At 53.0% G+C, this 22912-nt stretch overlaps 1 protein-coding gene across 1 annotated transcript in view; it reads left to right on the forward strand.

Annotated features, from left to right (window-relative positions):
- Positions 1-15359: 15359 nt before the first annotated feature.
- Positions 15360-22912, forward strand: part of alpk3a (alpha-kinase 3a) — a 100314-nt gene continuing 92761 nt past the window's right edge. Inside the window, exons 1-2 of the mRNA XM_072493084.1 lie at positions 15360-15754; positions 16079-16290. Of these exons, the coding sequence (XP_072349185.1) occupies positions 16157-16290 (134 nt within the window). The 5' untranslated portion in view covers positions 15360-15754; positions 16079-16156. The remainder of the gene's footprint in view (positions 15755-16078; positions 16291-22912) is intronic.

Here is a 22912-nt window from a genome sequence, read left to right on the forward strand (position 1 = left end):
GCGCACCACTACATCCGGTTGTGCACCACTACATCCGCATGTGCACGACTACATCTGGCTGCACGCCACTACATCTGGCTGTGCACCACTACATCCGGCTGCGCACCAATACATCTGGCTGCGCACCACTACATCTGGCTGCGCACCACTACATCCGGTTGTGCACCACTACATCCGCATGTGCACGACTACATCTGGCTGCACACCACTACATCCGGCTGCGCACCACTACATCCGGCTGCGCACCACTACATCCGGCTGCGCACCACTACATCCGCATGTGCACGACTACATCCGGCTGCACACCACTACATCTGGCTGCACACCACTACATCTGGCTGTGCACCACTACATCCGGCTGTGCACCACTACATCCGGCTGTGCACCACTACATCCGGCTGTGCACCACTACATCCGGCTGTGCACCACTACATCCGGCTGTGCACCACTACATCCGCATGGGCACGACTACATCCGGCTGCACACCACTACATCTGGCTGCACACCACTACATCTGGCTGCGCACCACTACATCTGGCTGCGCACCCCTACATCCGGCTGCGCACCACTACATCCGGCTGCGCACCACTACATCCGGCTGCGCACCACTACATCTGGCTGTGCACCACTACATCTGGCTGTGCACCACTACATCTGGCTGCGCACCACTACATCCGGCTGCGCACCACTACATCCGGCTGTGCACCACTACATCCGGCTGTGCACCACTACATCCGGCTGCGCACCACTACATCCGGCTGTGCACCACTACATCCGGCTGCGCACCACTACATCCGCATGTGCACGACTACATCCGGCTGCACACCACTACATCTGGCTGCACACCACTACATCTGGCTGCGCACCAATACATCTGGCTGCGCACCCCTACATCCGGCTGCGCACCACTACATCCGGCTGCGCACCATTACATCCAGTTGTGCACCACTACATCCGCATGGGCACGACTACATCCGGCTGCACACCACTACATCCGGCTGTGCACCACTACATCCAGTTGTGCACCACTACATCCGCATGGGCACGACTACATCCGGCTGCACGCCACTACATCTGGCTGCGCACCCCTACATCCGGCTGCGCACCACTACATCTGGCTGTGCACCACTACATCCGGTTGTGCACCACTACATCCGCATGTGCACGACTACATCCGGCTGCACACCACTACATCTGGCTGCACACCACTACATCTGGCTGCGCACCACTACATCTGGCTGCGCACCCCTACATCCGGCTGCGCACCACTACATCTGGCTGTGCACCACTACATCTGGCTGCGCACCCCTACATCCGGCTGCGCACCACTACATCCGGCTGCGCACCACTACATCCGGCTGCGCACCACTACATCCGGCTGCGCACCCCTACATCCGGTTGTGCACCACTACATCCGCATGTGCACGACTACATCCGGCTGCACTCCACTACATCTGGCTGCGCACCACTACATCTGGCTGTGCACCACTACATCTGGCTGCGCACCCCTACATCCGGCTGCGCACCACTACATCTGGATGCGCACCACTACACCCGGTTGTGCACCACTACATCCGCATGTGCACGACTACATCTGGCTGCACACCACTACATCTGGCTGCACACCACTACACCCGGTTGTGCACCACTACATCCGCATGTGCACGACTACATCCGGCTGCACACCACTACATCTGGCTGCACACCACTACATCTGGCTGCGCACCACTACATCTGGCTGCGCACCCCTACATCCGGCTGCGCACCACTACATCTGGCTGCGCACCACTACATCTGGCTGCGCACCCCTACATCCGGCTGCGCACCACTACATCCGGCTACGCACCACTACACCCGGCTGCGCACCCCTACATCCGGCTGCGCACCACTAAATCCGGCTGTGCACCACTACATCTGGCTGCGCACCACTACACCCGGCTGCGCACCACTACATCTGGCTGCGCACCACTACATCTGGCTGCGCACCCCTACACCCGGCTGCGCACCACTACATCCGGCTGCGCACCACTACACCCGGCTGCGCACCACTACATCTGGCTGCGCACCACTACATCTGGCTGCGCACCACTACACCCGGCTGCGCACCACTACATCTGGCTGCGCACCACTACATCTGGCTGCGCACCACTACACCCGGCTGCGCACCACTACATCCGGCTGCGCACCACTACACCCGGCTGCGCACCACTACATCCGGCTGCGCACCACTACACCCGGCTGCGCACCACTACATCCGGCTGCGCACCACTACATCCGGCTGCGCACCACTACACCCGGCTGCGCACCACTACATCCGGCTGCGCACCACTACACCCGGCTGCGCACCCCTACATCTGGCTGTGCACCACTACATCCGGCTGTGCACCACTACATCCGGCTGCGCACCACTACATCCGGCTGCGCACCACTACATCCGGCTGCGCACCACTACATCTGGCTGTGCACCACTACATCCGGCTGTGCACGACTACATCCGGCTGCGCACCACTACATCCGGCTGCGCACCACTACATCCGGCTGCGCACCATTACATCCAGTTGTGCACCACTACATCCGCATGGGCACGACTACATCCGGCTGCACACCACTACATCTGGCTGCACGCCACTACATCTGGCTGCACACCACTACATCCGGCTGTGCACCACTACATCCGGCTACGCACCACTACATCCGGCTGTGCACCACTACATCCGGCTACGCACCACTACATCTGGCTGCACGCCACTACATCTGGCTGCGCACCCCTACATCCGGCTGTGCACCACTACATCCGGCTACGCACCACTACATCCGGCTGTGCACCACTACATCTGGCTGCACGCCACTACATCTGGCTGCGCACCACTACATCTGGCTGCGCACCCCTACATCCGGCTGTGCACCACTACATCTGGCTGCGCACCACTACATCCGGCTGTGCACCACTCCATCCGGCTGTGCACCACTACATCCGGCTGCGCACCACTACATCCGGCTGCGCACCACTACATCCGGCTGTGCACCACTACATCCGGCTACGCACCACTACATCTGGCTGCACGCCACTACATCTGGCTGCACGCCACTACATCTGGCTGCGCACCACTACATCCGGCTGTGCACCACTACATCTGGCTGCACGCCACTACATCTGGCTGCGCACCACTACATCCGGCTGTGCACTACTACATCCGCATGGGCACGACTACATCCGGCTGCACACCACTACATCTGGCTGCGCACCCCTACATCCGGCTGTGCACCACTACACCCGGCTGCGCACCACTACATCCGGCTGTGCACCACTACATCCGGCTACGCACCACTACATCTGGCTGCACGCCACTACATCTGGCTGCGCACCACTACATCTGGCTGCGCACCCCTACATCCGGCTGTGCACCACTACACCCGGCTGCGCACCACTACATCCGGCTGTGCACCACTACATCCGGCTACGCACCACTACATCTGGCTGCACGCCACTACATCTGGCTGCGCACCACTACATCTGGCTGCGCACCCCTACATCCGGCTGTGCACCACTACATCTGGCTGCGCACCACTACATCCGGCTGTGCACCACTCCATCCGGCTGTGCACCACTACATCCGGCTGCGCACCACTACATCCGGCTGCGCACCACTACATCCGGCTGTGCACCACTACATCCGCATGGGCACGACTACATCCGGCTGCACACCACTACATCTGGCTGCACGCCACTACATCTGGCTGCGCACCACTACATCTGGCTGCGCACCCCTACATCCGGCTGCGCACCACTACATCCGGCTGCGCACCACTACATCTGGCTGTGCACCACTACATCCGGCTGCGCACCACTACATCTGGCTGTGCACCACTACATCCGGCTGCGCACCACTACATCCGGCTGCGCACCACTACATCCGGCTGCGCACCACTACATCCGGCTGTGCACCACTACATCTGGCTGCGCACCACTACATCCGGCTGCGCACCACTACATCCGCATGGGCACGACTACATCCGGCTGCACACCACTACATCTGGCTGCACGCCACTACATCTGGCTGCGCACCACTACATCCGGCTGCGCACCACTACATCTGGCTGTGCACCACTACATCCGGCTGCGCACCACTACATCTGGCTGCGCACCACTACATCCGGCTGCGCACCACTACATCCGGCTGCGCACCACTACATCCGGTTGTGCACCACTACATCCGCATGTGCACGACTACATCTGGCTGCACGCCACTACATCTGGCTGTGCACCACTACATCCGGCTGCGCACCAATACATCTGGCTGCGCACCACTACATCTGGCTGCACACCACTACATCCGGTTGTGCACCACTACATCCGCATGTGCACGACTACATCTGGCTGCACACCACTACATCCGGCTGCGCACCACTACATCCGGCTGCGCACCACTACATCCGGCTGCGCACCACTACATCCGCATGTGCACGACTACATCCGGCTGCACACCACTACATCTGGCTGCACACCACTACATCTGGCTGTGCACCACTACATCCGGCTGTGCACCACTACATCCGGCTGTGCACCACTACATCCGGCTGTGCACCACTACATCCGGCTGTGCACCACTACATCCGGCTGTGCACCACTACATCCGCATGGGCACGACTACATCCGGCTGCACACCACTACATCTGGCTGCACACCACTACATCTGGCTGCGCACCACTACATCTGGCTGCGCACCCCTACATCCGGCTGCGCACCACTACATCCGGCTGCGCACCACTACATCCGGCTGCGCACCACTACATCTGGCTGTGCACCACTACATCTGGCTGTGCACCACTACATCTGGCTGCGCACCACTACATCCGGCTGCGCACCACTACATCCGGCTGCGCACCACTACATCCGGCTGTGCACCACTACATCCGGCTGTGCACCACTACATCCGGCTGCGCACCACTACATCCGGCTGTGCACCACTACATCCGGCTGCGCACCACTACATCCGCATGTGCACGACTACATCCGGCTGCACACCACTACATCTGGCTGCGCACCAATACATCTGGCTGCGCACCCCTACATCCGGCTGCGCACCACTACATCCGGCTGCGCACCATTACATCCAGTTGTGCACCACTACATCCGCATGGGCACGACTACATCCGGCTGCACACCACTACATCCGGCTGTGCACCACTACATCCAGTTGTGCACCACTACATCCGCATGGGCACGACTACATCCGGCTGCACGCCACTACATCTGGCTGCGCACCCCTACATCCGGCTGCGCACCACTACATCTGGCTGTGCACCACTACATCCGGTTGTGCACCACTACATCCGCATGTGCACGACTACATCCGGCTGCACACCACTACATCTGGCTGCACACCACTACATCTGGCTGCGCACCACTACATCTGGCTGCGCACCCCTACATCCGGCTGCGCACCACTACATCTGGCTGTGCACCACTACATCTGGCTGCGCACCCCTACATCCGGCTGCGCACCACTACATCCGGCTGCGCACCACTACATCCGGCTGCGCACCACTACATCCGGCTGCGCACCCCTACATCCGGTTGTGCACCACTACATCCGCATGTGCACGACTACATCCGGCTGCACTCCACTACATCTGGCTGCGCACCACTACATCTGGCTGTGCACCACTACATCTGGCTGCGCACCCCTACATCCGGCTGCGCACCACTACATCTGGATGCGCACCACTACACCCGGTTGTGCACCACTACATCTGCATGTGCACGACTACATCCGGCTGCACACCACTACATCTGGCTGCACACCACTACATCTGGCTGCGCACCACTACATCTGGCTGCGCACCCCTACATCCGGCTGCGCACCACTACATCTGGCTGCGCACCACTACATCTGGCTGCGCACCCCTACATCCGGCTGCGCACCACTACATCCGGCTGCGCACCACTACACCCGGCTGCGCACCCCTACATCCGGCTGCGCACCACTAAATCCGGCTGTGCACCACTACATCTGGCTGCGCACCACTACACCCGGCTGCGCACCACTACACCCGGCTGCGCACCACTACATCTGGCTGCGCACCACTACATCTGGCTGCGCACCACTACACCCGGCTGCGCACCACTACATCTGGCTGCGCACCACTACATCTGGCTGCGCACCACTACACCCGGCTGCGCACCACTACATCCGGCTGCGCACCACTACACCCGGCTGCGCACCACTACATCCGGCTGCGCACCACTACACCCGGCTGCGCACCACTACATCCGGCTGCGCACCACTACACCCGGCTGCGCACCACTACATCCGGCTGCGCACCACTACACCCGGCTGCGCACCACTACATCTGGCTGCGCGGGACGGCCGGCATTCTTGAAAGCCGGTTATGGCCGCTGGGCACATCACCCGTCATTGGGAATGCGCCAACCGATGTTCTGCACCCCTCCCGACACCTGCCCGCGAGCCTGAGTTTGAAAATGACTGATCTACAAGGCACAAGTCAAACATAGAAACACACAATAGGGGCAGGTGGAGGCCATTCAGCCCTTCAAGCCTACCCCGCCATTCATTATTATCATGGCTGATCATCCAACCTTGGATCACGAGAGATATTGCAGGTATCGTCAAAAAGAAAAAGGAGGCATTTGTCAGGGCTTAAAGGCTGGGAACAGTCGAAGCCTGCGTGGAATATAAGGAAAGTAGGAAGGAACTTAAGCAAGGAGTCAGGAGTGCTAGAAGGGGTCACAAAAAGTCATTGGCAAATAGGGTTAAGGAAGATCCCAAGGCTTTTTACATAAAAAGCAAGAGGGTAGCCAGGGAAAGGGTTGGCCCACTGAAGGACCGGCGTGGGAATCTATGTGTGGAGCCAGAGGAAATGGGTGAGGTACTAAATGAATACTTTGCATCAGTATTCACCAAAGAGAAGGAATTGGTAGATGTTGAGTCTGGAGAAGGGGGTGTAGATAGCCTGGGTCACATTGAGATCCAAAAAGACGAGGTGTTGGGTGTCTTGAAAAATATTAAGGTAGATAAGTCCCCAGGGCCTGATGGGATCTACCCCAGAATACTGAAGGAGGCTGGAGAGGAAATTGCTGAGGCCTTGACAGAAATCTTTGGATCCTCACTGTCTTCAGGTGATGTCCCGGAGGACTGGAGAATAGCCAATGTTGTTCCTCTGTTTAAGAAGGGTAGCAAGGATAATACAGGGAACTACAGGCCGGTGAGCCTTACGTCAGTGGTAGGGAAATTACTGGAGAGAATTCTTCGAGACAGGATCTACTCCCATTTGGAAGCAAATGGACGTATTAGTGAGAGGCAGCATGGTTTTGTGAAGGGGAGGTTGTGTCTCACTAACTTGATAGAGTTTTTCGAGGAGGTCACAAAGATGATTGATGCAGGTAGGGCAGTGGATGTTGTCTATACAGACTTCAGTAAGGCCTTTGACAAGGTCCCTTATGGTAGACTAGTACAAAAGGTGAAGTCACACGGGATCAGGGGTGAGCTGGCAAGGTGGATACAGAACTGGCTAGGTCATAGAAGGCAGAGAGTAGCAATGGAAGGATGCTTTTCTAATTGGAGGGCTGTGACTAGTGGTGTTCAGCAGGGATCAGTGCTGGGACCTTTGCTGTTTGTAGTATATATAAATGATTTAGAGGAAAATGTAACTGGTCTGATTAGTAAGTTTACAGACGACACAAAGGTTGGTGGAATTGCAGATAGCGATGAGGACTGTCAGAGGATACAGCAGGATTTAGATTGTTTGGAGACTTGGGCGGAGAGATGGCAGATGGAGTTTAATGCGGACAAATGTGAGGTAATGCATTTTGGAAGGTCTAATGCAGGTAGGGAATATACAGTGAATGGTAGAACCCTCAAGAGTATTGAAAGTCAGAGAGATCTAGGTGTACAGGTCCACAGGTCACTGAAAGGGGCAACACAGGTGGAGAAGGTAGTCAAGAAGGCATACGGCATGCTTGCCTTCATTGGCTGGGGCATTGAGTATAAAAATTGGCAAGTCATGTTGCAGCTGTATAGAACCTTAGTTAGGCCACACTTGGAGTATAGTGTTCAATTCTGGTCGCCACACTACCAGAAGGATGTGGAGGCTTTAGAGAGGGTGCAGAAGAGATTTACCAGAATGCTGCCTGGTATGGAGGGCATTAGCTATGAGGAGCGGTTGAATAAACTCGGTTTGTTCTCACTGGAACGCCGGAGGTTGAAGGGCGACCTGATAGAGGCCTACAAAATTATGAGGGGCATAGACAGAGTGGATAGTCAGAGGCTTTTCCCCAGGGTAGAGGGGTCAATTACTAGGGGGCATAGGTTTAAGGTGCGAGGGGCAAGGTTTAGAGTAGATGTACGAGGCAAGTTGTTTACACAGAGGAGTGGGTGCCTGGAACTCGCTGCCGGAGGAGGTGGTGGAATCAGGGACGATAGTGACATTTAAGGGGCATCTTGACAAATACATGAATAGGATGGAATAGAGGGGTACGGACCCAGGAAGTGTAGAAGACTGTAGTTTAGTCGGGCAGCATGGCTTGGAGGGCCGAAGGGCCTGTACCTGTGCTGTACTTTTCTTTGTTCTTTGTTCTTTGTTCGCCAGATCCTGCCTTTCCCCCCATATCATTCTATTCCTTTTCCCCCAAGTGCTGTATCTAACTGCTTCTCGAAACCATACAATGTTTTGACCTCAACTACTTCCTGTGATAATGAACTCAACAGGTCGTCGACTCTCTGGTGAAGAAAGTTCTCCTCATCTTAGTACTGAATAGTCAACCCCTTACCCTCAGACTGTGACCCCTGGGTCTGGACACCCCCACCATCGGGAACATCCTTCCTGCATCTACCCTGTCCAGTCCTGTTAGAATTTTACAGGTTTCTTTGAGATCCCCCCTCAATCTTCTGAACTCCAGTGAATACAATTCTAACCAACTCAATCTCTCTTCCTACATCAGTCCCGCCATCCCAGGTATCAGTCTGGTAAACCTTCGCTGCTCTCCCTCGAGAGCAAGAACATCCTTCCTTAGAGAAGGAGACCAAAACTGCACACAATCCTCCAGGTGTGGCCTCACCAAGACCCTGTATAACTGCAGCAACACATCCCTGCTCCTGCACCTGAATCCTCTCGCTATGAAGGCCAATGTACCTTTTGCCTTCTTTACCGCCTGCTGCACTGCACGCTTACCTTCAGCAACTGGTGTGCGAGGACACCCAGGTCTTGTTGCACAGTCCCTTCTCCTACTTTATGGCCATTCAGATAATAATCTGCCTTCCCGTTTTTGCGACCAAAGCGAATATCCTCACCTTTTTCCACATTATACTGCATCGGCCTGTTATTTGCCCACTGACTCAGCTTGTCCAAGTCACTCTGAAGGATCTCTGCATCCTCCTCACAGCTCACCCTCCCACCCAGCTCTGTGTCATCTGAAAATTTGGAGATATTGAGCAGGATTCTCCACTTCGTGATGCCAGAAGCGGGAACTGCGATCGGGCGGAGAATGATGCGTAAATGAAGGATGGGGGTTTTGCACCTGGTACTGATTCCAGTGCCGTGCTCCAGTGCCTTGCTGGCGGTGGCGTCGAAGTTTGTGCCCCGTACCAGTGGGCCCATGTAAAAGCGTCAATTGCATGGGTTCAAATCACGTCAGCGGGTTGGACACAGTATGCTCCACCCCTCCACGATGCTCCGCCCCTCCACGATGCTCCGCCCCTCTTAGGCAGAAGCCACATGAATTGGTGAAAGTATTTCCGAGCGGGGCCTGGGCATCATGGCTGATGAGGGGGTGCGAGAGGGTAAGAAAACTTTGAGAAAGTCTCCAGATTTGTCACACTTGCTGGGAGGGGTGGCCGTCTGGGCGGTGGGGGGGGGGGGGGGGGGGGGGGGGGTGCGTGGTGTAGCGGGAAGCAGCTTGGCGACACGTCTGTAGCCTTGGCTCAGACCGCCATTGCTGCAGTCTGGGTTTTAAACACACCCCTTTGGTGCTCCTCACAGGCCCCTGGCTGCTCACTCTGCTGACTGCTCACTGCATCCTGGAAATGTTCACAGAGCCTCTGGTCATCTGGGAGTCCACCCAGGCCGCCCCTCTGGAAACCCTCAGACCCCGGCTGACCCATCACCGGGATGGGCGTGGCCAAGCTCAATCAGTGGCCAGTCAGGTGCTGCCACTCCTCAGTTCACTCATCAGAAGCTCAGCCCCCCTGCAGGGGAAGCTGGGGAATAGCAGAGCTCACCCCAAACAAAGCACACAGGCACCGTGGCCTTTGGCACCCTCCCTGGCACACTGCCCCTCTCGGGGCAGAGGCCTCATCAGTGACACGATCAGCTAACCGACTCCGCAGGACCACTGGCTGTCTCCAATTCCGCCGATCCACCTTGCCCCTGCTCCCATCCATTCTACTCCCGGTCAGGTTGTCACAACTTGTGTGTCACGCCCTTGAACCCACATCACACTGCAGCTACGCTGCCAGCAGACGCACACTTTCCTCACTCACCACCGTCTGTAGGACCTGCCCACACAGGGAGGCGATCGGTAGCACCAGGTCATCTTCTCAACTGCACAACCAGGTGCCACCCTGCTGGCGGAGTAACACATGGCCCACCCAATGAATAAACGCACAGTAGACCCCACTGTGGGAAAGAGGAGGGGGCCACAGAGCCTATCGCTGACATGGGTTGTGGTCCCTACCGGTATCTCTGTTGACAGGGATGGGTGGTGAGGATGGAGGCTCATTGTCAGCATGGTTTTGTTGAGGGGAGCTATTGTCTGACCAACTTGATTGAATTTTTCGAATTCGAAAAGGTGACCAGGTGGTTAGATGAGGGCAGTACATTTGACGTGGTCTACTTGGACTTCAGCAAGACTTTTGATAAGGTGCCACACGGGAGACTGTTGGCGAAGGTGTCCATGGCATCCAAGGAAATTGGGCAAATTGGATCCAGAATTGGCTGGGTGGCAGGAAGCAGAGGGTGATGGGCGAGGGGTGATTTCCTGACTGGAAGCCTGTATCCAGTGGGGTCCCGCCGGGATCAGTATTGGGATCTTGCTGTTTGTGGTTTATATGAATGACTTAGACATGAATGTAGGAGGGTTGATCAGTAAGATCACAGATGACACGAAAATTAGTGGGGTAGTAATAAATTCTGGGGTCTCAACAGGTGACCCTCGCCTCTACCGCCTTCTGAGGTGGGGAATTCCAAAGCTGGGCAACGCTCCAAGAAATAATTCATCCTCATCTCTGTCCTATAATTTTAAAATAAGGCCCCTGATTCTAGACTCACCCACACGAGGAAACATCCTCTCCACATCCACCTTGTCAAGATCCTCATTCAGAATCTTATCTAATTCAATCAAGTCACCCCTCACTCTTCTATTATTAGTCTATCTGCGATGGAACAATGACGATCCGTCTGATAGCAATGAATTTTGTTCCCCTTTAAGCCAGGAATTTGTACAAATAATTGGAGTCTGTTACCTTTTAGTGGTTGAAAATAATCTGATTCATCACCACTTCACCACTTCACATCACCATTCATCATCAAAGGATGATGGTATTCGGGTAAAAGTTGGACACCTCGCAATACCTGGCATGAGGTAACATAAATCTAGAGGGCTGGGACAGGTTGTCGCAGGTGTATCTAAAGAAATGCTCCTAACTGTGCAGTCACGCATAGAAAAGAAAGGAACAAGTTGCATTTCTGCAGCGTCTTATGACATTTTCGATTGTCCAAAGTAACGCTTTGAAACCAAAGGGTTGAGTTTGTAAGAGTTCTTCCTGTTATTTCCTTTGTTCCCATTTATTTTGCTTTATAATTTTTGGTCCGTGGACCCATATTTGGAATGTTCCTTTAAGTAGAAGACTCCAGCTGAAGCAGCCTGCTTTCCAGGACACTGTGCTCCCAGGTTTTGTGTTTGGAGAGGAGAAACGCACTCCTCGGCATCGAGTGAATCTTCGGAACCGGTCTTCGCGGAAGTTGGTTTGATTGGCTAACCGACAACTGGTGTGTTGGCCAGGGGCAGTGTTCTACCTGACAACAGTTTGTCATTGGTCCCTGCGTGGTGCTTTCTGAGAGAACTGGACAGAAGTGTTTAGACCTTGGAAGGAGAAGGAACTCTCTCGCTCTCTCTCAACTTCCCTCCTGCTTGCTGAAGTGAAGGAGCTGCTCTATTGCTCTGAAAAAGCAGTGAGCACCTGGCACATTCTTTGCTGTGGACCTGAGTCTGCAGAGAAAGGAGACAACCTGCCCAGAGAAAAAAACATCTTCTGTCTAGAAGGAAGAAGTACCAAAACGGAAGCCTGAACTTCAGAAAGAACTTGACTGGACGTCATCAAAGACCTTTATCCCTTTATTTTTATTTATATTTTCTTTCCCTGTCCACGTCAATGATTTATACATATCCAGCAGAACCTTCCTGCTCTTAAACTCTCTGCCTCGGCGACCTTAAGGGACCGGTGTACATGCACACCAAAGTCTCTCTGATACTTGGAGTTTCTCAGTGTCTTGCCGTTCGTCATGTATTCCCTTGTCTTGTTTGTGTTACCCAAGTCCATCACCACACACTTATCCGGATTGAATTCCATTTGATCAACTACAACTACAGCGTGTTGTAGTAAAAACATTTATTTAACAACAGTATTATCTACACGAGGCCCAGTTACATCTCACCGGCCGATCTTTGATATCACTGCTGGTAAGCTACCCCGCCACACAGCATCACCCTCTCCTTCCTGCCACTCGGCCAATTCTGGATCCAATTTGCCAAATCTCCTTGGATCCCATGCGCTCTTACCTTCGCCATCAGTCTCCCATGTGGGACCTTATTAAGTCTTTCTGAAGTCCAAGTAGGCTACTTCAAATGCATTGCCCTCATCTACACATCTGGTCACCTCTTCGAAAGATTCAATCAAGTTGGTGAGCCGCTGGAGGGAGGGAATAAAGTCACAAAGTACTGGGGAAACTCCGCAGGCTTGGCAGCATCCGTGGAGAGAGAAAGAGCGTTAATGTTTTCAGCGCAATATGACTCCACTTCAAAGCTGAAAAAAGTTGTTTGGCTGATGGAGGAGCATGACCGTTACGAACAAGGAGCAGGAGTAGGCCATTCGGCCCCTCGAGCCAATCTGATAGTAGCCTCAAATCTGCATCCCGCCTACCCCCCCGGTAGCCTATCACCCTGTTGCTCACCAAGAATCTCTCCATCTCAGCTTTAAACCTATTCAAAGACTCTGCTTCCATTGCCTTTTATGCCTTCCACGGCTGGGGCCGGTTTAGCACAGCGGGCTAAACAGCTGGCTTGTAATGCAGAACAAGGCCAGCAGCGCGGGTTCAATTCCCGTACCAGCCTCCCCGAAAAGGCGCCGGAATGTGACGACTAGGGGCTTTTCACAGTAACTTCATTGAAGCCTACTTGTGACAATAAGCAATTATTATTATTATTATTTTCAGGAAGGGAGTTTCAGCGACTCGTCGCCCTCAGAGAGAAAAATAGCTGGCCTTCTTGCCAATGATGACTGAATTTCTATTCTCCGTCGCTAGGGCATGCATGTTTTTAAAAAAAAAATTAGAGTACCCAATTAATTTTTTCCAATTAAGGGCCAATTTAGCGTGGCCAATCCACCAACCCTGCACATGTTTGGGTTGTGGGGGGGCGAAACCCACGCAAACACGGGGAGAATGTGCAAACTCTGAGGCTGGTTTAGCACACTGGGCTAAATCGCTGGCTTTTAAAGCAGACCAAGGCAGGCCAGCAGCACGGTTCAATTCCCGTGCCAGCCTCCCCGAACAGGCGCCGGAATGTGGCAACTAGGGGCTTTTCACAGTAACTTCATTTGAAGCCTACTTGTGACAATAAGTGATTTTCATTTTCAGCCCAGTGTACAGTAATATGGTATACCTACACATTTGAGGCCAAAACATTGTGTGTTTTCAAGAAGGAGTTAGACTTGGCCCTTGAGTGGGAAAGCAGGAACAGATTACTGAGTTGGATAATCAGCCATGGTCATACTGAATGGAGCAGCAGGCTTGGAGGGCCGAATGGCATCCTCCTGCTGATATTTTCTATGTTTCTTTGTTATTTCAAGCATCATCCAATTGGATAATAAGTCTTTTTCTTTTCCAATTGGTGTAGGAAGGCCATGTGTCACACATTAGTTGGCCAACTAATGGCTGGAGCGTTAAAACTTCCAGGAATACATTCGATCGCAGTTGGCGAGCCGAGTTGGTAACTAGCCGTGGCTGATTTGAGATAACTGTCCAGAGAAGCGGGGTCGGAGGTGAGGAGATTTCTGGGCAGGGAGTTGTTAGGAGTTGGAAGGCATTGGCTGAATGACAGCTGCCGACTGCTACATAAAATCAACAGGGATTTGTGATTGGTTTGATTTGGGTCGCAGAGTTGGGTGAAGCGGGAATGAAATCAAAATCTTTCATCATCAGGGGCCAAGTCTTTGAAAGACTCTGGGCGATTCTGTCTGCACAGTTATCAAATGTTCAACCAAGATAGAAGAAAAACTTTATTTAATCGTCCAATGATTTTTTTTTTTTCTGTTTGTGATTGATCAGTGTGTCCAAGTGATGAATCCTTCATTCCGTGAAGACTGCAGGGCAGTCCTGCAGTGTTGGCAACCATTGGTGGAGTGGCACAGTGGCAGTGATGGGGCGGCAGGGTGGCACAGTGGTGGGGTTGTACGGTGGCACAGTGGTGGGGTTGTACGGTGGCACAGTGGTGGGGTTGTACGGTGGCACAGTGGTGGGTCAGCATGGTGGAACAGTGGTTAACATTGCTGTCTCACAGCGCCACACTCCCGGGTTCGATTCCGGCCTCGGGCGACTGTGCGGAGTCTGCACGTTCTCCCCGTGTCTGCGTGGATTTCCTCCGGGTGCCCCGGTTTCCTCCCACTGCCCAAAGATGTGCAGGTTAGGTGGATTGGCCATGCTAAGTTGCCCTTAGTGTCCAAAAGGTTATTTGGGGTTTATGGTCATAGCTTGGGGGTGTGGGCCTCGGTAGGGCCCTCTTTTGGAGGGTCGGTACAGATTCGATGGGCTGAATGGCCTCCTTCTGCACTGTAGGGATTCCATAATTCAACCTCACAACTTTCAGGACTCATAGTTACCAAGTGTGCCAAATTTGTACAATCTCTCCTTTTCACATTTACAACCCAAAGGGGGCGTAGTGTGGGACGGTGAGTGTATTGTTTACCCTTACCCCATGGACGGATTGGTCTGAACCCCCCCCACACACACTTTGATTGACAGCTCCGGCTGAGTTCACTGCACCTTCTGCCTGGCATGTGTTTGGGTGAGTCAGAACACCCTGTCTCATTAGCACGGCCCAGGACACGCAAGCTCACCACCAACAACAACTCGGCCATAAGACAAGCTGTAAACATCAGCAGCGACCCTCTCCAAACCTCTGCAGTCTGCATTGCGCCTGGTGTGATTTTTCCACGGCCTGTGTGTGTAATTTTTTTTGTTATATCCAGATTGCAGGGAAGGGCAATATTTTGGAAAGTCTGCGCGATTGCAGACTGCAAGAGCTCCTTTAAATAGTCCAGGGACTGCCAAAGGGGAGGCAAGGGAGAGTGGTGATTGACAGCTCCAACCATTTCTACAAGAGGGCAAAAGGCAAGCCTGAAGAGGGAGGAGGTGAGGACAAAATAAAACTGCTTCGCCATTGTATGAGGGCTATTATTTTCCACATTTAGGAACCTTTAAAGTCTGGCTCCAGTTGTGAAACACACTTCTAGTGACAAAGGTAAGTGAACTTCTCTGGAGAGTAAAGTATGGCTCTCTCCCTCTCTCTCTCTCTCACACACACACACAGCCCTCTGAGGCCATCGTTGGTCTATTTTTAAACTCAAACATGCCAAAAAATTTTCACCCTGGCTGCGTTCGATATTTAGCTTGCAAAGTTTCTTAATTCCCCTCCCTTCCATAATTGCAAACGTTTAAAAAAATGACACTGTGAGGTTTGCTGTTTCAGTGTTGATTTCTACGTAGATTTACTGTTTTGTTTCGGGTCTAATTCGATGATTGCAGGAACTAATTTCCCTTTTCATGTTGAAACTTCCTTTAACAGCTGGTTGGATTAAAATCGCAAGGAGTGGTGAGGAGGGACGAGAGTTTGAAAGGATCTGCGGGATTCTCCAAGGGTAGAATGAGTTCCAAACGAGTAATTCGATCCTACTCCGCCAACGGCCGCTTTTCTTGTGACAGCCACCAGGAGGAGGAACCTCCTTCCAGGGGAGATGCCAGCCGCAGTTACTTCCTCAACGTGCGACCTGAGAACAGGTGAGATGTGGAGCAAAGGAGACTCCCGCCCTGCTGATCACAGCAACGTTCAGTCCAGCCTAACCTGGCCCTCCCTCCATTCAGTTGGATCATGGCCCGTCTGTATATTAAGCCGCACACGCCTTGGGACTGGGTTCTCCACTCCGCCCCCACAGCCGCCTGTTTCTTGGCGGACGGCGCCATTCGCTACTCCCGTCGCTCGTCAATGAGATTTCCCATTGAGGCCGCCCCCCCCCACCCCCCCCCCCCCCTCGCCGCCAGGGGACCCGCTGCCGGGATTTGTCCTGCCAGCGGAAATGGAAAATCCCAACAGGCGGAGAATTCCGGGAACCCTCGCTTCCCCATTCCTTAAGGACCCCGCCCATCAGAAATCTACCAACCTCAGCTTTTGCCATTTTCAATTATTCCCCCCCCCCCCCCCCCCTTCCCCGCCCTCCTCTCCCCAACCTTTTGCTTTTTTGTGGGGGAGAGAGAGCGTTCCAGATTTCTGAGACCCTTCGCAATTGGAGCGCCAATGTTATTTCAGCCGGAGGCAGGACTCACAGCAGATCTGGGTGGGTGGCTTGTGCGTCTTGGGTTGTGACGATCGAGGGAGCCGTTTGGGAGGGGAGGGGGGCTGCTGTTGTCAATGGCAGGGAATCCCAGAAACTCAGGAAAACTGGAGTGCCGGCGGAAGTTAGTGACAGGATGTTATTTTAATTTTTGTCCTTAGTTCAAACCCGCACACCACCACCCCATCCCAACTCTCCTATAGTTGGCCCCAACTCTCCTATAGTTGGCCCCAACTCTCCTATAGTTGGCTAGTGGGACAGCCAGAGACAAAGACTGAAGCTGGGGACAGGAGAGGAGGGAGGGAGACATCGTGAAGGGATGGTGAGATTATGGGGGGAGGTGGAGTTTGTAGAGAGTGAGAGGCAGATATGTCTGCAAGACCTGTGTGTGTGGGGGGGTGGGGGGCTCCTCCTGACCCAGAGCACTGCTAGAAAGGCTTCTCCAGACTGGTTCTGACCCTTCTCAGCTCCCGTCAGCTGCCAGGTTTCCCAAGTCTGAGAGACAGGTTAAATACTTTTGGGTGCTTGATGACTTGCAACTAATGTCAGAACAGGTTATCAGACTGGTGGATGACTGATGGTTCTCATTGATCTGTTTGGGTCCTGGCGTAATAAGGGTGAAATCCCTGAAACTAGTTTCGATCCTATGACCAATTGGGGAATACTTCTGAGGTCAACCCATTCTATTATGGATGGGGAGAGGACTCCCTGATACAAAGGGAAATTGATAGTGGTCATTGAGTTTCGATCTTCCCTTTGGTCTGGTGTGAAACATGGAGACAGACAGTCAGGAACTCCATAGTCTTTAGGTGATAAATAAATAACCTTTATTGTCCCAAGTAGGCTTACATTAACACTGCAATGAAGTTACTGCGAAAAGCCCTTGGTCGCCACATTCCGGCGCCTGTTCGGGTACACAGAGGGAGAATTCAGAATTCTCAGCTTGTACGGGAATTGAACCCGCGCTGCTGGCCTCGTTCTGCATCACAGACCAGCTGTCTAGCCCACTGAGCTAAACCAGCCCTCTGATCTACCCTTAAACAATGAGAAGTGTGAATTCCCCTGATAATATTCACCTTGCCATGTCCATTCCAGGGGGGAGGTGGTCCCACCCAGGGTGAGCCAATTAGATCTTTGCAGAAGCTTTTTAGTCTGTGTTGAATAAGCTACGATCACCTGACCCCTTGGCAGCCTTCTTAACAATTCAGCAGTGTCCATTTATTTGACCATTTACAGTCTCAAAACCTTTCGTCAATTGAAAATCTCCCGTAAGCTGTTTTATGAAGAAAGGCCTAATTTTTTGAGTCCTTTACAACAACAGAAGTCTTTACTGTGGCCTTTCCTCTCTTAGTTTTCCTCAAATGGGGAATTCCAAGACTGATGCCACATTTTAATTGTAGCCTAAACACTTGCACAAACCCACCTTCAATCCATTGCTTTTATATTAATGGCTCCCATTCGCCCCCTCACGGCCTTTTCTATTTTCCCCTTTAAAGATCGACGTGTTTTCACCCAATAATCCTCTGTTTTCCTGAATTTTAGTTTTCCCTTTCCCCTCCCCCCAGTCGCACTCCACATTTCGCCCCACCTGCCATGAGGATGTCTGTTTCGATAAGCTCTCTGTCATTCCATGCAGTCTCTCACATTTGATAGCACCCCTCCACAACCATTCCCCCTTGTGCCTGTGAGCTCACAGCGTTTATTTCACTGGAAAGGGGAGGTACCCTCAATAATGACGCTTAGAGATTAAACTGTAAAGAAGGCTTTATTAGACTAATAACTATGCTAGAGCTAGAGACGAGAGCTGACTGTTACACAGACCATGAGGCAGCCCTTTATGTATGGCTCACAGATGGGCGGAGCCAGAGGCGGAGTCCCCAGGGTTCCAAGCCCGGTCTTAAAGGGGACATCACCTTACATGATGATAAGGCAGTAACTGTTCATCACAAAAGGTAAAGAGGTCCTGGACACTTCCGCAACGGCAGAACCGTTACTGTGCCAAAGGAGGCCATTCAGCACATCGTGTCTGTCCCCAGCGCTCCGAATGAACATTCCCCCCCGTGCCATTTCCACTGCCTCCTCCCTGTATCTCGGCACACCCTTGCTTTTCAGAGCGCGGCCTAACTTCCTTTTGAACGTTTCGATTGAACCTGCTTCCAGCACACTCCCAGGCGCAGCATTCCAGCCTTTAAACACGAGCTGCGGGGAAATACCTTTCCCTCGTATCGCCCTTTTGCTCCTCTCGCTTTAAACCAACGCCCTCTCGTTCTCCATCTTTCCACGAGTGGGGACAGTTTCGCCCAATTATCCTCTGTCCAGGCCCCTCATGATTTTGCACCTTAGAATTCCCACAGTACAGAAGGAGGACATTCGGCCCATTGAGTCTGCACCGGCCATCTGCAAGAGCACCCTACTTAGGCCCACTCCTCCCTTAACCCCATAATCCCACCTAATCCACGCATCTTTGGACACTAAGGGATACTTTATCATGGCCAATCCACCTAACCTGCACATCTTTGGACTGTGGGAGGAAACCGGAGCACCCGGAGGAAACCCACGCAGACACGGGGAGGACGTGCAGACTCCGCACAGTCAGTGACCCAGCGGGGAATCGAACCTGGGATCCTGGCGCTGTGAAGCCACAGTGCTAGCCACTTGTGCTACCGTGCTGCCCAAGTTTAATAATCCTTCGCGGAACTGCTTCCAATGCATTTAAATCTTTCCTTAAATAACAAAACTAATACTGTACAGAATACTCCAGATGTGGTCTCCCCATTGCCCTGTACAACTGAAGATAAGCTCTCTAATTTTGTATCCAATTCCCCTCACAGTAAACGATAACTGTTAGCTTTCCTAATTACTCGCTGTACCTGCTTCCATGCATTGGGACACCGAAACCCTCTGAATCTCACAGCTCATTTAGATAATAAGCTTCCTTTATATTCTTCCTGCCAAAATGGACAATTTCACATTTTCCCACATTATACTATCTTTGCCAGATCTTTGCTCACTCGCTTATCTTATCTCTGTCCCTTTGTAGCCTCCTTATGTCCTCTTCACAATTTACTTGCCTACCGACCTTTGTGTTGTCAACAAATTTACAACGGCAGCACTGGAAGATCTTGCCATTGGCCAATGGCTGCCTCTGCCACTGGAAGATACGCCATGGGGGGACTGAAATCCCCACCATATGTCTTGGTCCATATTCTCTCTTCGACTCTTTAATCTCGCTTTATGCTTCCTTTCTGCACTCAGTCGTCCTATAGTTTTCTTCTGTATTCTACTCTTTGGGCGAGATTCTCCGATTGCCAAAATTGCGTGTGGCGATTGGCCGGAGAATCCCTTTTGGCGGCGAAATTGGGGGGGGCGGTGCCGTTTTTCGGACGCTCCGCCTCCTCAAAAACAGCGTAATCGCTGTAAAGGCTCACGCCGTTGGGATGGCCTCAGGACGTCGTCACCTGAGGCCCTCCCCCAATGCTCCGCCCCCGATGGGCCCACCTCCTGATGCCGTCGGGGACCTGGCATGGCGGCTACGGTCTGCGTCCGGCGCTGCCACGGTCGGGGTGGGGAGCCGTTCCGCCTGCTGGGGCGGCTTCGGCGGGGGCTGGGGGGACTGGTGGTGGGGGGGGGGGGGTCCGGGGATGGCGAGGGGGGTTACAGGGGGCCACTATCTGGCAGGCCAAGTCTGCGCGTGGCCGGCACTAATGTCGTACGGCACGGCCGCCGCAGGTCGCCGCCTTGCGCATGCCGCGGCCACGGACCCGGCAATTCTCCGTATCTGCAGGTAAAGCCGGGGCTTTACGTGGCACGGCTGCTCGCCCCCCCCCCCACTGGGCGGAGTGTTGGCGCGGGAGCGACGCCGACTTTTTCATTGCAAAACTAGACACTTCCTCTGGACTCAGCCTCAAAATCGGAGAATCCAGCCCTATGTCTGCCAAATGCCTCTTCACCTTTCTGTCTGTCCCTGGAACCCCACCTTTGATGGGACTTCCTTATGCCTGTTTGGAACTTACTTAATCTGCATTTTCTCTCTCTTGTACCTGTGCTGGAAGGGTTTTTCCACTGTACATTCAGTGTTTGATCTGCCATTTTTCCAGCCTGTTACCCTGGGCGAGCTTTATCCCACTCCGATCAAACCAAATTCTCTTCCCGCATCGAGTGCTGCGCTGAGTGCGTCTGTTCCACAGCTAGTTATTCTCGGAGCAGGTCGCTGGTCTGCTGCTAGTTGCTTATACCTTGAGGGGCGACTCTCCGCTTCAAGCGGCGCTGACCAGGAATCTCTCCCGCTCTTTAGGGCAGCACGGTAGCATTGTGGATAGCACAACTGCTTCACAGCTCCAGGGTCCCAGGTTCGATTCCGGCTTGGGTCACTGTCTGTGCGGAGTCTGCACGTTCTCCCCGTGTCTGCGTGGGTTTCCTCCGGGTGCTCCGGTTTCCTCCGCAGTCCAAAGATGTGCAGGTTAGGTGGATTGGCCATGATAAATTGCCATTAGTGTCCAAAATTGCCCTTAGTGTTGGGTGGGGTTACTGGGTTATGGGGATAGGGTGGCGGTGTTGACCTTGGGTAGGGTGCTCTTTCCAAGAGCCGGTGCAGACCCGATGGGCCGAATGGTCTCCTGCACTGTAAATTCTATGATTCTATGATTCTACCACCAGCCATTGGCGCGTTTGGAAGGATTTTGCAAGTTGATGCACTCAAGCTGTTTGACCGCGTTACGAACGCACCTTCCTGGGGTCGGACTCGAAACCGGAGTTTCTGGCTCAGAGACAGGAACGCTAACCCGCTGCGCCACAAGACCTCCTAGTTCCATTCCAACGAAACGATTTAATTTCTATCCCAAAAGCATTAGATTGGATTGCATTTCTCTTTTTCTATTTTCGATGGTTAATTTATTTGCATTCAGCTTGGGCCAAGTTCTGACACACAAAACTGGCCAATCGCAAAGATGGGGCAAGGCATCATGACCCCCTGACCCCCCACTGATGTCACCCCCAAGGGCATATGTCAGGTAACGTCAAGTGCCACAGCCCATGGAGTACGTGGAAAACCTATCCCCTCACAGCGCCATCTCTTTAATATTCCCCTCAACTACTCGTTTTAGCAGAATCCACATTCTACTGTGCAATGTGCAGTCCATTGCTCTGCCTATTATGGTCTTGCTCTTTACGTCAGTGAATGGAAATAGGAGTGTAAACTCAGGTTGTTGTAGATTGGCGGATACTTGAAAATTCCAGCTGGGGGTCACAGGAGACCTTGCGTTTTTCACTTTTGAGACCTGGAAGGTGGCATCGAAAGTACGATTCGTATAAATAATCTGACCTGTCAGGACATCGCTCAGTCTTTTCTTCCCCTTATTTTTAAAGAGGCAATTTAACGTGGCCAATCCACCCACCCTGCACATATTTGGGTTGTGGGGGTGAGACCCACGCAAACATGGGGAGAATGCGCAAACTCCACACGGACAGTGACCCGGGGCCGGGATCGAACCCGGGACCTCGGCGGCGTGAGGCAGCAGTGCTAACCCACTAAGTACAGGAGCATTTAATGCATTATTTCTCGAATAGAAAAAAGGCACGGAAATGGATAGATTGCTCATATTGTTTACCGATCTGCTTTTACCCCCCCCCCCACCGCCTCGTTACCTAGTCCATCCCTTGATGGACTGTTAAAATTGTACCAATGAAAACAGTCCTACAGACATTTCACAAGTTTTGCTCCAGCTTACTGAGAAAACGTAAGTTTGCCCCTAATTTCGATTTGATTTGATTTGATTTATTGTCACATGTACCGAAGTACAGTGAAAAGTATTTTTCTGTGGCCGAGGGAACGTACACAGTACGTACATAGACACAAGAATAATCAACAGCGAACATTGACAAATGGTCCATCAACAAAACAGTGATTGGTTACAGTGCGGAACAAGGGGCCACACAAAGCAAATACATGAGCAAGAGCAGCATAGGGCGTCGTGAATAGTGTTCTTACAGGGAACAGATCAGTCCGAGGGGGAGTCGTTGAGGAGTCTGGTAGCTGTGGGGAAGAAGTTGTTCCTATGTCTGGATGTGCGGGT

Source organism: Scyliorhinus torazame, chromosome 30 (genome assembly GCF_047496885.1).
Source record: "Scyliorhinus torazame isolate Kashiwa2021f chromosome 30, sScyTor2.1, whole genome shotgun sequence".
Lineage (NCBI taxonomy): Eukaryota > Metazoa > Chordata > Chondrichthyes > Carcharhiniformes > Scyliorhinidae > Scyliorhinus > Scyliorhinus torazame.